This window comes from Rana temporaria, chromosome 7 (genome assembly GCF_905171775.1).
Source record: "Rana temporaria chromosome 7, aRanTem1.1, whole genome shotgun sequence".
Taxonomy (NCBI): Eukaryota; Metazoa; Chordata; class Amphibia; order Anura; family Ranidae; genus Rana; species Rana temporaria.
Genome location: NC_053495.1, coordinates 211,903,665 through 211,921,552, shown reverse-complemented (window position 1 = coordinate 211,921,552; position 17,888 = coordinate 211,903,665). Strand labels below are relative to the sequence as shown.

The 17,888-nt window shown below is 46.2% G+C and overlaps 1 protein-coding gene across 2 annotated transcripts in view; it reads left to right on the top strand.

Annotated features, from left to right (window-relative positions):
• Window positions 1-17,888, top strand: part of SLC6A9 (solute carrier family 6 member 9) — a 175,358-nt gene that overhangs the window by 70,318 nt on the left and 87,152 nt on the right. The window contains exon 1 of one of the 2 annotated variants that reach the window (XM_040360970.1): window positions 3,067-3,430. The exons of the other annotated variant lie outside the window; for it this stretch is intronic. Within the exon in view, the coding sequence (XP_040216904.1) occupies window positions 3,416-3,430 (15 nt within the window). The 5' untranslated portion in view covers window positions 3,067-3,415. Of the gene's footprint in view, window positions 1-3,066; window positions 3,431-17,888 lie in introns of those variants that run through there. 2 annotated transcript variants of the gene reach the window in all.

The following is a 17,888-nucleotide window of genomic DNA, read 5'->3' as shown; positions in this document are numbered from 1 at the left end:
TCTGCGCTATCAGGGCAACAAGCAGCTACATACAACCCAGTGAAAAAAAGGAAAGCAATACAAACAAAACTCAAAAAAATGCAGCGCTGAAAAATAAATGGTGAATAGACAATGATGTCTATCTAGAACCCACATAAATATAAACAAAAATGTGTAAGTCCATGGATTAATACAATAATCTTAGGATTAAATGATGTGATGAGGACACTATAGACGTGTGTCTAAGTCTCAATGAATACAAAAATATAAGTCTATAGAAGTGAACATAAAGCCGGAAGTTGAGATGGTCAATCAAATGACAGTGACAAGACACCCACGGTGATCCTAAGTGAACTAGAATATTGGTGTAAACGCCCGCCACCAGAAAGGGAGGCTTACCGCATCCGGTAAGCCTCCCTTTCTGGTGGCGGGCGTTTACACCAATATTCTAGTTCACTTAGGATCACCGTGGGTGTCTTGTCACTGTCATTTGATTGACCATCTCAACTTCCGGCTTTATGTTCACTTCTATAGACTTATATTTTTGTATTCATTGAGACTTAGACACACGTCTATAGTGTCCTCATCACATCATTTAATCCTAAGATTATTGTATTAATCCATGGACTTACACATTTTTGTTTATATTTATGTGGGTTCCAGATAGACATCATTGTCTATTCACCATTTATTTTTCAGCGCTGCATTTTTTTGAGTTTCATCCTACCGACACTGCCTGTGATTTTTTTTTTGTCAGCACTCAGCACGTACCTCTTAATCTTCTTCACCCGATGGCGTTCCCGCGGGAGTGGGCGTTCCCAAGCACTGCCTGTGATTGACAGGCTTCCGAACGGCGCATACTGCGCGTCACAGGTTGCCGGAAAAACCCGAACGTCGGTGCGGCTCTATACGGCGCATGCGCACCGACGTTCGGGTTTTTCCGGCAACCTGTGACGCGCAGTATGCGCCGTTCGGAAGCCTGTCAATCACAGGCAGTGCTTGGGAACGCCCACTCCCGCGGGAACGCCATCGGGTGAAGAAGATTAAGAGGTACGTGCTGAGTGCTGACAAAAAAAAAATAACAGGCAGTGTCGGTAGGATGGCGCGACTTTGTCCAATATAAAATATAACGATTTAATTTTCAAACGTCTTAATCGCGCGATAAAGTTATTGACGGCGTTAAAACGGGTCTGCGTTAACGCCGTCAATAACGCGTTTACTTGACAGCACTAATAAATACATAAGGGGGGATATGATCTCCATGTATAAATACATAAGGGGGGATATGATCTCCATGTATAAATATATAAGGGGGGGGGGATATGATCCCCATGTACAAATATATAAGGGGGGATATGATCTCCATGTATAAATACATAAGGGGGGGGGATATGATCCACATGTACAAATATATAAGAGGTCCATACAGTGTACTTGGTGTTGAGTTATTCACTTTACGGTCATCACAGAGGACAAGGGGGGCGCTCTTTACATCTAGAGGAAAAGAGATTTCACCTCCAAATACGGAAAGGTTTCTTCACAGTAAAGCCTCGTACACACGACCGAGGAACTCGACGGGCAAAACACATTGTTTTCCTTGTCGAGTTCCTTGTTAGGCTGTCGAGGAACTCGACAAGGCAAATTTCTCCATTCCCGTCAAGGAAAAAGAAGACATGCTCTCTTTTTGGCTCGACGGGATCCTTGACAGTTTCCTCGGCAGAAAAAAAAATCCCAGCAAGTTTCTTGCTGGTTTTTGCCGAGAAACTCGGTCGTGTGTACGGGGCCTAAGAGCTGTGAAAATGTGGAACAGACTCCCTCCAGAGGTGGTTCTGGCCAGATCAGTAGATTGCTATAAGAAAGGCCTGGATTCTTTCCTAAATGTACAGAATATTACTGAGTGACATTTATAGGTAAAGTTGATCCGGGGAATATCCGATTGCCTCTCGGGGGATCAGGAAGGAATTTTTCCCCAGCTGTAGCCCCTTGTATCATGTTTTAGTGGAGTTTTTTTGCCTTCCTCTGGATCATCTGTGGGTATATGGGATTGTGTAGATAGGATTGTATACACCCCCCCCCCTTCTATTGGTTGAACTGGATGGACTTGTGTCAACCAGACTAACTATGTAACAACGGTAGACGTCTTCAAGAATTTTAATTTTCTAGACTTCCAGGACTGAAAGACCGGTACGACGCTGGATTCCAAGCGCCTTGAGGCGATTAAGTTCGCATTTGCTGCGCTATACAAGTCACTCACTCACTCAGCCTGTTGATATCATCTGAACTGCGGCCCGTCCGTCTTCCCGCGCCGCCCTGCAGAAGCTCAGCCGCTGGGAATGGCTTTCAAACATGGCGGACGGCATTCCTGGTAGGAATTAGGCCCGTCTTCTCTACATTATGGAGAACGTTGTCCCCTTACATTCCTTCGCAGTCCTCCATATCCGTCGGAGGAAGAAGCTCCCCCCGGGTGGGACGCTTGTCCCGACATGTCACACACCTAACAATATTCAGCGCACAGCGACGGCTGGGGGGGGGGGGGACCGGCGGCTGAGGCGGAAAAGTTAGACTGATCTGTACAAGGACACATAGAGTGACTGGCCTTTGTGTCAATGGCCCATTGTGCCAGTTCCCCGGGGAGATTGTATAGATCCCCTCTGGAATTATTTCAATCTCCATTGACTTATTATACCTTTTCTGCAGGGGGGGGGAACCCGCAAAGGGGTCCCCTTGTTTCCTACCCTTCCCCGACATGTAGGGGGGGGGTGGCAAGATACGGGTGGCAGGACAGAAGATAAAATAAAGGCTGGAGGGCGGACAAAAGAAGGATTGGGGGGGGTGGGGGGGTTCTTCTGTTTTTAGAAAATGTTTCATGTGCAGAATAATCGTTTCCTCTGCCCCCCCCCCCCACCCCACCCCCCCTCCTGGCTTTAAATGTTTTGTCGCCTTCCAAGTTGGTTGCGATACCAAAAAGGAAAGGTCATAAGTTCCCCTCCTTTGTGCGGCTCTGAAAGTGGGGGGGCTCTGGAGCTTCTGTGCCTTTCACGGCAACAAGGGCTGAATAGAAAGCAGGGCCGAGTGTGGACGAGCATGTGGATGGGATCCCCTCCTCCGCATATTTTATGGCCGCGCCAGAGACTCAATGCGCTGAAAAGCTTGTCAGGGCGGCAGATAAACGATGTCTTTCAAATAACGTACACTTCCGCGCAGCGCCATTGTCTCCGCTCGGATTTATATCGGGAACCAGTAACTTTCCCCCCTCTTTTTCTTCTTTCCTCCCCCTTCCGCCCCTGAAATGCTCAGTGTCCTCGCCTCTAATCCTCGGGGGCCACTTCAGTAGCCAGACTCACGCCAAGCGCACCTGACCGGCGTCTGCGCTGTCCGCCCGGCTCGGATTAGCTGGCCGAGAGATAGCGGCTCGGTCACCCGGAAGAGAGCGGAGATGGGGCTGCGTGTGGTACGTAACATTTGTCATCAATGTATCGTTCCGTCTGTAGGGATCCATCACTTTTATACAATGTATCGCTCCGTCTGTAGGGATCCATCACTTTTATACAATGTATCGCTCCGTCTGTAGGGATCCATCACTTGTATACAATGTATCGCTTCGTCTGTAGGGATCCATCACTTTTATACAATGTATCGCTCCGTCTGTAGGGATCCATCACTTTTATACAATGTATCGCTCCGTCTGTAGGGATCCATCACTTTTATACAATGTATCGCTCCGTCTGTAGGGATCCATCACTTTTATAAAATGTATCGCTCCGTCTGTAGGGATCCATCACTTTTATACAATGTATCGCTCCGTCTGTAGGGATCCATCACTTTTATACAATGTATCGCTCCGTCTGTAGGGATCCATCACTTTTATACAATGTATCGCTTCCTCTGTACGGATCCATCACTTTTATACAATGTATCGCTCCGTCTGTAGGGATCCATCACTTATATACAATGTATCGCTCCGTCTGTAGGGATCCATCACCTTTATACAATGTATCGCTTCCTCTGTACGGATCCATCACTTTTATACAATGTATCGCTCCGTCTGTAGGGATCCATCACTTTTATACAATGTATCGCTCCGTCTGTACAGGTCCATCACTTTTATACAATGTATCGTTCCGTCTGTAGGGATCCATCACTTTTATACAATGTATCGCTCCGTCTGTAGGGATCCATCACTTTTATACAATGTATCGCTCTGTCTGTAGGGATCCATCACTTTTATACAATGTATCGCTTCGTCTGTAGGGATCCATCACTTTTATACAATGTATCGCTCCGTCTGTAGGGATCCATCACTTTTATACAATGTATCGCTTCCTCTGTACGGATCCATCACTTTTATACAATGTATCGCTCTGTCTGTAGGGATCCATCACTTTTATACAATGAATCGCTCTGTCTGTAGGGATCCATCACTTTTATACAATGAATCGCTCTGTCTGTAGGGATCCATCACTTTTATACAATGTATCGCTCCGTCTGTAGGGATCCATCACTTGTATACAATGTATCGCTCTGTCTGTAGGGATCCATCACTTTTATACAATGTATCGCTCCGTCTGTAGGGATCCATCACTTTTATACAATGTATCGCTCCGTCTGTAGGGATCCATCACTTTTATACAATGTATCGCTCCGTCTGTAGGGATCCATCACTTTTATACAATGTATCGCTTCCTCTGTACGGATCCATCACTTTTATACAATGTATCGCTCCGTCTGTAGGGATCCATCACTTTTATACAATGTATCGCTCCGTCTGTAGGGATCCATCACCTTTATACAATGTATCGCTTCCTCTGTACGGATCCATCACTTTTATACAATGTATCGCTCCGTCTGTAGGGATCCATCACTTTTATACAATGTATCGCTCCGTCTGTAGGGATCCATCGTTATTATACAATGTATCGCTCCGTCTGTAGGGATCCGTCACTTTTATACAATGTATCGCTCTGTCTGTAGAGATCCATCACTTTTATACAATGTATCGCTCCGTCTGTAGGGATCCATCACTTTTATACAATGTATCGTTCCGTCTGTAGGGATCCATCACTTTTATACAATGTATCGCTCTGTCTGTAGGGATCCGTCACTTTTATACAATGTATCGCTCCGTCTGTAGAGATCCATCACTTTTATACAATGTATCGTTCCGTCTGTAGGGATCCATCACTTTTATACAATGTATCGCTCCGTCTGTAGGGATCCATCACTTTTATACAATGTATCGTTCCGTCTGTAGGGATCCATCACTTTTATACAATGTATCGCTCCGTCTGTAGGGATCCGTCACTTTTATACAATGTATCGCTCCGTCTGTAGGGATCCATCACTTTTATACAATGTATCGCTTCCTCTGTACGGATCCATCACTTTTATACAATGTATCGCTCCGTCTGTAGGGATCCATCACTTGTATACAATGTATCGCTCCGTCTGTAGGGATCCATCACTTTTATACAATGTATCGCTCCGTCTGTAGGGATCCATCACTTTTATACAATGTATCGCTCCGTCTGTAGGGATCCATCACTTTTATACAATGTATCGCTCCGTCTGTAGGGATCCATCACTTTTATACAATGTATCGCTCTGTCTGTAGGGATCCATCACTTTTATACAATGTATCGCTCCGTCTGTAGGGATCCATCACTTTTATACAATGTATCGCTCCGTCTGTAGGGATCCATCACTTTTATACAATGTATCGCTTCCTCTGTACGGATCCATCACTTTTATACAATGTATCGCTCCGTCTGTAGGGATCCATCACTTTTATACAATGTATCGCTCCGTCTGTAGGGATCCATCACCTTTATACAATGTATCGCTTCCTCTGTACGGATCCATCACTTTTATACAATGTATCGCTTCGTCTGTACGGATCCATCACTTTTATACAATGTATCGCTCCGTCTGTAGGGATCCGTCACTTTTATACAATGTATCGCTCCGTCTGTAGGGATCCATCACTTTTATACAATGTATCGCTCCGTCTGTACAGGTCCATCACTTTTATACAATGTATCGTTCCGTCTGTAGGGATCCATCACTTTTATACAATGTATCGCTCCGTCTGTAGGGATCCATCACTTTTATACAATGTATCGCTCTGTCTGTAGGGATCCATCACTTTTATACAATGTATCGCTTCGTCTGTAGGGATCCATCACTTTTATACAATGTATCGCTCCGTCTGTAGGGATCCGTCACTTTTATACAATGTATCGCTCCGTCTGTAGGGATCCATCACTTTTATACAATGTATCGCTCCGTCTGTAGGGATCCATCACTTTTATACAATGTATCGCTCCGTCTGTAGGGATCCATCACTTTTATAAAATGTATCGATCGGAAGGGTCCGGTGTTATCAGGGGGTGATGGAGTCCCGGAGGGATGATTGACGGGATTGAGACAAAGTTATCTTCTACAGAACAGAACACTTCACTTTCTTTTCACTTTTAGGCTTCATTTCCATCGACGTTTTTGGACATTTTTACAGCTTAAAAACGCCTGTCCATGTTTTTATTCTTATTTTTATTTTATTTTTTTGACCTGGAGCTCAAAAATGTAGCGGTAGCGTTTTATTAGTGTTTTTGCGCGTTTTTGATCGTTTTTTAACGTCTGGCGTTTTTACAGCTCTAACGCTGGAGCTTCAGAACGCACTGGTCCTGGGTTTTTTTTTGCAGCTTAAAAACGGCTCAGCCATCTACAGCTCAATAACGTCATGGTGGGCATGAGGCCATAGACTAACATGGAGAGACGTTTTTAAGCTGCAGAAAAAGCTCAGAAAAGTGGCTGTAAAAACGTCCAAAAACGTCCGTGGAAATGAAGCCTAAAAGGGTTTTTTTTCCTTCTTGCACCTGATTGGATGATTGAAAGGAACACAACTTCACCGTATTCACTAAGCTCAGCGAATGTTCATTTTACAAAGAGAATCTTCACATTGATGAGAGAAAAGTCTTCACGCCTTTAGTAAATCCCAACAAATCTGCAAAATTCTTCTGGTTGTTTGAAACTTTGTCAGCGGGAAACTCTGAATACGAAGTCACATGATTTCTAATCGTTATATTCGTATCAATTTATTTTCTTATTATCATTTTATAATTGTATTATCATATTCTCCTCTGCTTATTAATGTTATCCCATCCTCTGCCCCCCCTCTCCTATCATCCTCCCCCCCACCCCCTATTTATTAATGTTATCACATCCTCTGCCCCCCCTCTCCTATCCTCCTCCCCCCCACCCCCTATTTATTAATGTTATCACATCCTCTGCCCCCCCTCTCCTATCATCCTCCCCCCCACCCCCTATTTATTAATGTTATCCCCATCCTCTGCCCCCCCCCTCTCCTATCATCGTCCCCCCCACCCCCTATTTATTAATGTTATCACATCCTCTGCCCCCCCTCTCCTATCATCCTCCCCCCCACCCCCTATTTATTAATGTTATCACATCCTCTGCCCCCCCTCTCCTATCATCCTCCCCCCCCACCCCCTATTTATTAATGTTATCCCATCCTCTGCCCCCCCTCTCCTATCATCCTCCCCCCCACCCCCTATTTATTAATGTTATCACATCCTCTGCCCCCCCTCTCCTATCATCCTCCCCCCCACCCCCTATTTATTAATGTTATCACATCCTCTGCCCCCCCTCTCCTATCATCCTCCCCCCCACCCCCTATTTATTAATGTTATCCCCATCCTCTGCCCCCCCCTCTCCTATCATCGTCCCCCCCACCCCCTATTTATTAATGTTATCACATCCTCTGCCCCCCCTCTCCTATCATCCTCCCCCCCACCCCCTATTTATTAATGTTATCACATCCTCTGCCCCCCCTCTCCTATCATCCTCCCCCCCACCCCCTATTTATTAATGTTATCACATCCTCTGCCCCCCCCTCTCCTATCATCGTCCCCCCCACCCCCTATTTATTAATGTTATCCCTATCCTCTGCCCCCCCTCTCCTATCATCCTCCCCCCCACCCCCTATTTATTAATGTTATCACATCCTCTGCCCCCCCCTCTCCTATCATCGTCCCCCCCACCCCCTATTTATTAATGTTATCCCTATCCTCTGCCCCCCCCTCTCCTATCATCCTCCGCTCCCCCACCCCCTATTTATTAATGTTATCCCTATCCTCTGCCCCCCCTCTCCTATCATCGTCCGCTCCCCCACCCCTGATTTATTAATGTTATCCCCATCTTCTGCCCCCCCCTCTCCTATCATCCCCCCCCCACCCCATATTTATTAATGTTATGCCCATCCTCTGCCCCCCCTCTCCTCTCATCCTCCCCCCCACCCCCTATTTATTAATGTTATCCCCATCCTCTGCCCCCCCTCTCCTATCATCGTCCGCTCCCCCACCCCTGATTTATTAATGTTATCCCCATCCTCTGCCCCCCCTCTCCTATCATCCTCCGCTCCCCCTCCCCTATTTATTAATGTTATCCCCATCCTCTGCCCCCCCTCTCCTATCATCCTCCACTCCCCCACCCCCTATTTATTAATGTTATCCTCATCCTCCGCTCCCCCACCCCCTATTTATTAATGTTATCCCCATCCTCTGCCCCCCCTCTCCTCCTCCGCTCCCCCACCCCCTATTTATTAATGTTATCCCCATCCTCTGCCCCCCCTCTCCTATCATCCTCCGCTCCCCCTCCCCTATTTATTAATGTTATCCCCATCCTCTGCCCCCCCTCTCCTATCATCCTCCACTCCCCCACCCCCTATTTATTAATGTTATCCTCATCCTCCGCTCCCCCACCCCCTATTTATTAATGTTATCCCCATCCTCTGCCCCCCCTCTCCTCCTCCGCTCCCCCACCCCCTATTTATTAATGTTATCCCCATCCTCTGCCCCCCCTCTCCTATCATCCTCCGCTCCCCCACCCCCTATTTATTAATGTTATCCCTATCCTCTGCCCCCCCTCTCCTATCATCCTCCGCTCCCCCACCCCCTATTTATTAATGTTATCCCCATCCTCTGCCTCCCCTCCCCTATTTATTAATGTTATCCCCATCCTCTGCCCCCCCTCTCCTCCTCCGCTCCCCCACCCCCTATTTATTAATGTTATCCCCATCCTCTGCCCCCCCTCTCCTATCATCCTCCGCTCCCCCACCCCCTATTTATTAATGTTATCCCCATCCTCTGCCTCCCCTCCCCTATTTATTAATGTTATCCCCATCCTCTGCCTCCCCTCCCCTATTTATTAATGTTATCCCCATCCTCTGCCCCCCCTCTCCTCCTCCGCTCCCCCACCCCCTATTTATTAATGTTATCCCCATCTTCTGCCCCCCCTCTCCTATCATCGTCCGCTCCCCCACCCCTGATTTATTAATGTTATCCCCATCCTCTGCCCCCCCTCTCCTATCATCCTCCGCTCCCCCTCCCCTATTTATTAATGTTATCCCCATCCTCTGCCCCCCCTCTCCTATCATCCTCCACTCCCCCACCCCCTATTTATTAATGTTATCCTCATCCTCCGCTCCCCCACCCCCTATTTATTAATGTTATCCCCATCCTCTGCCCCCCCTCTCCTCCTCCGCTCCCCCACCCCCTATTTATTAATGTTATCCCCATCCTCTGCCCCCCCTCTCCTATCATCCTCCGCTCCCCCACCCCCTATTTATTAATGTTATCCCCATCCTCTGCCCCCCCTCTCCTATCATCCTCCGCTCCCCCACCCCCTATTTATTAATGTTATCCCCATCCTCTGCCCCCCCTCTCCTATCATCCTCCGCTCCCCCACCCCCTATTTATTAATGTTATCCCCATCCTCTGCCTCCCCTCCCCTATTTATTAATGTTATCCCCATCCTCTGCCCCCCCTCTCCTCCTCCGCTCCCCCACCCCCTATTTATTAATGTTATCCCCATCCTCTGCCCCCCCCTCTCCTATCATCCTCCGCTCCCCCACCCCCTATTTATTAATGTTATCCCTATCCTCTGCCTCCCCTCCCCTATTTATTAATGTTATCCCCATCCTCTGCCCCCCCTCTCCTCCTCCGCTTCCCCCTCCCCTATTTATTAATGTTATCCTCATCCTCCACTCCCCCCTCCCCCTCCCCTATTTATTAATGTTATCCCCATCCTCCAATCCCCCTCCCCTATTTATTAATGTTATCCTCATTCTTTACTCAGCTGCTTTCAGGTGTTGGAAATTCTCTTGATACTCTGAGTTTTTTTATGTTTTGTGTGATGAGGAGGTCACATCTGTGGATGGACATCTCCATTCTATACACCCGCTGTGTGTCCTGCCTCTGATTCTGGATAATATGAAGACGGGACGGGATGAGGACTGACACTGATTATTCCTCTTATAGGAAGTACAAACCTGTCCATACATTAGATCATAAATATGTCACTGCGGCACGAGAAATACTGAGACATCAGTCTCTGTACCAGAGGAGCTTACACTCTAATGTCCCCTCCCCCCCACAGTCACATCAGTCTCTGTACAGAGGAGCTTACACTCTAATGTCCCCTCCCCCCCACAGTCACATCAGTCTCTATACCAGAGGAGCTTACACTCTAATGTCCCCTCCCCCCCCCCACAGTCACATCAGTCTCTGTACAGAGGAGCTTACACTCTAATGTCCCCTCCCCCACATCACATCAGTCTCTGTACAGAGGAGCTTACACTCTAATGTCCCCTCCCCCCACAGTCACATCAGTCTCTGTACAGAGGAGCTTACACTCTAATGTCCCCTCCCCCCACACATCACATCAGTCTCTGTACAGAGGAGCTTACACTCTAATGTCCCCTCCCCCCCCACAGTCACATCAGTCTCTGTACAGAGGAGCTTACACTCTAATGTCCCCTCCCCCACATCACATCAGTCTCTGTACAGAGGAGCTTACACTCTAATGTCCCCTCCCCCCACAGTCACATCAGTCTCTGTACAGAGGAGCTTACACTCTAATGTCCCCCCCCCCCCCCACAGTCACATCAGTCTCTGTACAGAGGAGCTTACACTCTAATGTCCCCTCCCCCCCACAGTCACATCAGTCTCTGTACAGAGGAGCTTACACTCTAATGTCCCCCCCCCACAGTCACATCAGTGTAAGCTCCTCTGGTATAGATACCAGAGGAGCTTACACTCTAATGTCATTTCCCTGGATATAGGCACACACATCCGAATCCTCTGTACAATACGTTATTTGATTGTGGGAGGAAACACAGACAGACACGAGGAGAACACGTGAACCCCATATACGGTGTTGTTGTCTCTCAGGGGTTCAGATAGGATTTACTAATAATGCAATTCTGTTGTCAGACATGACTATATCAACATAGGTGGTCACCCTCAGTATCAATCTGTCATTGTTTTGCTGTAGAACCCATCAGTGATGGTGACAAGGCTTGTAAGATTTGGTCCTTGATGTGGTAGAAATGTACCTTCAGCAGTAAGTCCCTGGGAGCATCATCAGGGAGGAACAACCGTTTTAGGGACCCTATGAATCCTGTCTACGAGGAGATCCTGAGTCATTGCCCCTGGTAACAGAGTAGAAAGTAAGGTCTGGGCATATTGCAGGAGTTGGTTAGGGAGAACAGATTCCAGGTATGCCTCTGAGTTTGAGATTGTTCCTCCTGGACCTGTCCTCGAGGTCCACCGTTTTGTCCTTCATCCACTCTATGTCTTCTCCCTGAGCTGTGTGGGCCTACACCATCATATTGTTTGATGAGGTATATTCCTCCATCTTGGTTTCTACCTACTTAACTCTGTGCCCCAGAGCTTGAACTTGCCTCTGGCATTCATTTAACCCCTTGAACATATCTGTTTGTAGGGAGGATCTCAGGGACAGCAGCATGTCCTTCAACATTGTGGCCTGTCTGCTGTGGGGAAATCTGCTATAGGGTCCCCTCCCTGTGAGTGCTGGCCTGTGGGGGCAGGATGAGTCTCGCTTACCTCCATGCTTGGGTCAGTCTTTGGCCTTGGTGGGGAGTCCCTCCTCAGCTTGGACTTAGCTGGGCTCCATGTGGAAGCTCTGGGTGTCCCAAAGGAGGACTCGCTGAGCGGTAAGGCTGGGCGGTTGGTGTCTGATTATAGACCGCGGCTGTTGTGCTCTGGGCCTGTATTCCTCAGCACACCCTGTGCACACGCCTATGGATGAAGGTAAACATTAGGCTTTGTAGACCTTCCTCTCTCAGTCTTCGGTTCCTCGGTATGAGATCTGCTTTTTACAGGACCCAGCTGTACCTTGTAGAGCTACCTTTCTCATTCAATGTTCCATGGATTCCTAGAGATTTAGTTATCTCATAGATGACCCAGTGAAGGTGATGATTATGTAGATCTGGGGGCTTGTTGACTTTCCTTTATCAGTCTTCAGTTCCTCGGTACGAGATTTTCTTTTTACAAAGGTGTGCCATGTAGAGTGACCTTTCTCATTCAAGGTTCCATGGAACCCTGGGGTTCCTTCTCAGCTTGATTAGTCATGTCTGACGGATCTCTCACCTATATTGGTTACGAATGCAATGGGGCCTATTTACTATTGACCACCAATGTAAGGGGCCACTTGATTACTAATGTCGGGGGATATCACGATTTTCACTGACTCTCTTGCGTTATTTGAATTCATTTCAGGATTATTACTTTTGTAGTAGAAGAGGGTGGCGTTAAAACAATATTCGGCCATGGGTGTCAAATACTCAACCTTTGTGACCCGGAAGAACCCATGAAATAAGTTTGTCTCTGAGAAACCCTGCTAAAAATGTGATCTAAATTTCATGGTAAAGTAGTGCGATCGATCACTAAGCTTTCAAACGTTTTACATAAAAGAATAAGGAATAAAAGCATACGTAGAATTTGACACCTAGGCTGAATTGAAAGAGATGGAGATATTTCTTCTCACACTAGTCATCAATGGAAAGAGATGGAGATATTTCCCCTTACACTAGTCATCAATGGAAAGAGATGGAGATATTTCCCCTCACACTAGTCATCAATGGAAAGAGATGGAGATATTTCCCCTCACACTAGTCATCAATGGAAAGAGATGGAGATATTTTAACTCACACTAGTCATCAATGGAAAGAGATGGAGATATTTCCCTCACACTAGTCATCAATGGAATGAGATGGAGATATTTCCCTCACACTAGTCATCAATGGAAAGCGATGGAGAAATTTTCCCTCACACTAGTCATCAATGGAAAGAGATGGAGATATTTCTTCTCACACTAGTCATCAATGGAAAGAGTTGGAGATATTTCCCCTTACACTAGTCATCAATGGAAAGAGATGGAGATATTTCCCCTCACACTAGTCATCAATGGAAAGAATTGGAGATATTTTCAGATGGAAAGATATCCCTTTGCATTGATGGATTGTGGGGAAAATGCCCCTTTGCAGTAATGATCAGTGTACAAGTGACCCCTTACATTGGATATTGGTGGGAAATTGCCCCTTAGTATTCATTGTGATGATAAAGGCCGATGTAGAGGAACAACATTGAAATGCTGACTATAGGAGATGTTTGTACTTTTATTGATCAGATTGAGCCATCATCAACCTCATAACAAATGATCCTTCCCTTGTGGAAATGTAATTTCTTCCATCATGGAGAGATCTCCTTGTATTTATTGGTGAGATCGGGGCAGGAAATATTGATGGGACTTGATGTGGTGGAGGATCTTAGTAGTTCTGTAGGGAAGGAGATATTGATGGGACTTGATGTGGTGGAGGATCTTAGTAGTTCTGTGGGGAAGGAGATATTGATGGGACTTGATGTGGTGGGGGATCTTAGTAGTTCTGTGGGGAAGGAGATATTGATGGGACTTGATGTGGTGGGGGATCTTAGTAGTTCTGTAGGGAAGGAGATATTGATGGGACTTGATGTGGTGGAGGATCTTAGTAGTTCTGTAGGGAAGGAGATATTGATGGGACTTGATGTGGTGGAGGATCTTAGTAGTTCTGTGGGGAAGGAGATATTGATGGGACTTGATGTGGTGGAGGATCTTAGTAGTTCTGTGGGGAAGGAGATATTGATGGGACTTGATGTGGTGGGGGATCTTAGGAGTTCTGTAGGGAAGGAGATATTGATGGGACTTGATGTGGTGAAGGATCTTAGTAGTTCTGTAGGGAAGGAGATATTGATGGGACTTGATGTGGTGGAGGATCTTAGTAGTTCTGTAGGGAAGGAGATATTGATGGGACTTGATGTGGTGGAGGATCTTAGTAGTTCTGTAGGGAAGGAGATATTGATGGGACTTGATGTGGTGGAGGATCTTAGTAGTTCTGTAGGGAAGGAGATATTGATGGGACTTGATGTGGTGGAGGATCTAAGTAGTTCTGTAGGGAAGGAGATATTGATGGGACTTGATGTGGTGGAGGATCTTAGTAGTTCTGTGGGGAAGGAGATATTGATGGGACTTGATGTATTGGAGGATCTTAGTAGTTCTGTGGGGAAGGAGATATTGATGGGACTTGATGTGGTGGGGGATCTTAGTAGTTCTGTAGGGAAGGAGATATTGATGGGACTTGATGTGGTGAAGGATCTTAGGAGTTCTGTAGGGAAGGAGATATTGATGGGACTTGATGTGGTGGAGGATCTTAGTAGTTCTGTAGGGAAGGAGATATTGATGGGACTTGATGTGGTGGAGGATCTTAGTAGTTCTGTAGGGAAGGAGATATTGATGGGACTTGATGTGGTGGAGGATCTTAGTAGTTCTGTAGGGAAGGAGATATTGATGGGACTTGATGTGGTGGAGGATCTAAGTAGTTCTGTAGGGAAGGAGATATTGATGGGACTTGATGTGGTGGAGGATCTTAGTAGTTCTGTAGGGAAGGAGATATTGATGGGACTTGATGTGGTGAAGGATCTTAGTAGTTCTGTAGGGAAGGAGATATTGACGGGATTTGATGTGGTGGAGGATCTTATTAGTTCTGTAGGGCAGGAGATATTGATGGGACTTGATGTGGTGGAGGATCTTAGTAGTTCTGTAGGTAAGGAGATATTGATGGGACTTGATGTGGTGGAGGATCTTAGTAGTTCTGTAGGGAAGGAGATATTGATGGGACTTGATGTGGTGGAGGATCTTTGTAGTTCTGTAGGGCAGGAGATATTGATGGGACTTGATGTGGTGGAGGATCTTAGTAGTTCTGTAGGGAAGGAGATATTGATGGGACTTGATGTGGTGGAGGATCTTAGTAGTTCTGTAGGGAAGGAGATATTGATGGGACTTGATGTGGTGGGGGATCTTAGTAGTTCTGCAGGGCAGGAGATATTGATGGGACTTGATGTGGTGGGGGATCTTAGTAGTTCTGCAGGGCAGGAGATATTGATGGGACTTGATGTGGTGGAGGATCTTAGTAGTTCTGTAGGGAAGGAGATATTGATGGGACTTGATGTGGTGGAGGATCTTAGTAGTTCTGTAGGGAAGGAGATATTGATGGGACTTGATGTGGTGGGGGATCTTAGTAGTTCTGTGGGGAAGGAGATATTGATGGGACTTGATGTGGTGGGGGATCTTAGTAGTTCTGTAGGGAAGGAGATATTGATGGGACTTGATGTGGTGGAGGATCTTAGTAGTTCTGTAGGGAAGGAGATATTGATGGGACTTGATGTGGTGGAGGATCTTAGTAGTTCTGTGGGGAAGGAGATATTGATGGGACTTGATGTGGTGGAGGATCTTAGTAGTTCTGTGGGGAAGGAGATATTGATGGGACTTGATGTGGTGGGGGATCTTAGTAGTTCTGTAGGGAAGGAGATATTGATGGGACTTGATGTGGTGAAGGATCTTAGTAGTTCTGTAGGGAAGGAGATATTGATGGGACTTGATGTGGTGGAGGATCTTAGTAGTTCTGTAGGGAAGGAGATATTGATGGGACTTGATGTGGTGGAGGATCTTAGTAGTTCTGTAGGGAAGGAGATATTGATGGGACTTGATGTGGTGGAGGATCTTAGTAGTTCTGTAGGGAAGGAGATATTGATGGGACTTGATGTGGTGGAGGATCTAAGTAGTTCTGTAGGGAAGGAGATATTGATGGGACTTGATGTGGTGGAGGATCTTAGTAGTTCTGTAGGGAAGGAGATATTGACGGGACTTGATGTGGTGAAGGATCTTAGTAGTTCTGTAAGGAAGGAGATATTGACGGGATTTGATGTGGTGGAGGATCTTATTAGTTCTGTAGGGCAGGAGATATTGATGGGACTTGATGTGGTGGAGGATCTTAGTAGTTCTGTAGGGAAGGAGATATTGATGGGACTTGATGTGGTGGAGGATCTTAGTAGTTCTGTAGGGAAGGAGATATTGATGGGACTTGATGTGGTGGGGGATCTTAGTAGTTCTGTAGGGAAGGAGATATTGATGGGACTTGATGTAGTGGAGGATCTTAGTAGTTCTGTAGGGAAGGAGATATTGATGGGACTTGATGTGGTGGAGGATCTTAGTAGTTCTGTAGGGAAGGAGATATTGATGGGACTTGATGTGGTGGAGGATCTTAGTAGTTCTGTGGGGAAGGAGATATTGATGGGACTTGATGTATTGGAGGATCTTAGTAGTTCTGTGGGGAAGGAGATATTGATGGGACTTGATGTGGTGGGGGATCTTAGTAGTTCTGTAGGGAAGGAGATATTGATGGGACTTGATGTGGTGAAGGATCTTAGTAGTTCTGTAGGGAAGGAGATATTGATGGGACTTGATGTGGTGGAGGATCTTAGTAGTTCTGTAGGGAAGGAGATATTGATGGGACTTGATGTGGTGGAGGATCTTAGTAGTTCTGTAGGGAAGGAGATATTGATGGGACTTGATGTGGTGGAGGATCTTAGTAGTTCTGTAGGGAAGGAGATATTGATGGGACTTGATGTGGTGGAGGATCTAAGTAGTTCTGTAGGGAAGGAGATATTGATGGGACTTGATGTGGTGGAGGATCTTAGTAGTTCTGTAGGGAAGGAGATATTGATGGGACTTGATGTGGTGAAGGATCTTAGTAGTTCTGTAGGGAAGGAGATATTGACGGGATTTGATGTGGTGGAGGATCTTATTAGTTCTGTAGGGCAGGAGATATTGATGGGACTTGATGTGGTGGAGGATCTTAGTAGTTCTGTAGGTAAGGAGATATTGATGGGACTTGATGTGGTGGAGGATCTTAGTAGTTCTGTAGGGAAGGAGATATTGATGGGACTTGATGTGGTGGAGGATCTTTGTAGTTCTGTAGGGCAGGAGATATTGATGGGACTTGATGTGGTGGAGGATCTTAGTAGTTCTGTAGGGAAGGAGATATTGATGGGACTTGATGTGGTGGAGGATCTTAGTAGTTCTGTAGGGAAGGAGATATTGATGGGACTTGATGTGGTGGGGGATCTTAGTAGTTCTGCAGGGCAGGAGATATTGATGGGACTTGACGTGGTGGAGGATCTTAGTAGTTCTGTAGGGAAGGAGATATTGATGGGACTTGATGTGGTGGAGGACCTTAGTAGTTCTGCAGGGAAGGAGATATTGATGGGACTTGATGTGGTGGAGGACCTTAGTAGTTCTGTCGGGCAGGAAGATCTACATTAGATGTCGAAAGATTCCTTTCTTTATGAAAAGGATGAACAGCAATGATATTATTTAGTGATTTCATCGTACACAATCAGCGTCCCATGTAATTTAATTCGGATCATCAAAGTTATCAAATGAAAACTTGTATCATTTCATAAATTCGCCAACCAGGCAAGAATAGCATTCATCGGAAGTTAGTTCTACCTTTGGAGACTTTAACTGAATTCACTTCCCTGAACTTTGCCTGAATTCTTTTATCTCTAGCAAAGTTACTACGGCAACAGTTCACATGCTGACCCTACCAACCAGCTCCGGTATGGAGGAGGCCCAACAGAAAAACACAAACCTAGAAGAGGGACGGCAGGAAAAAGACCAAGTGGTCCATGATAAAAATCATATAAAATGATACAATT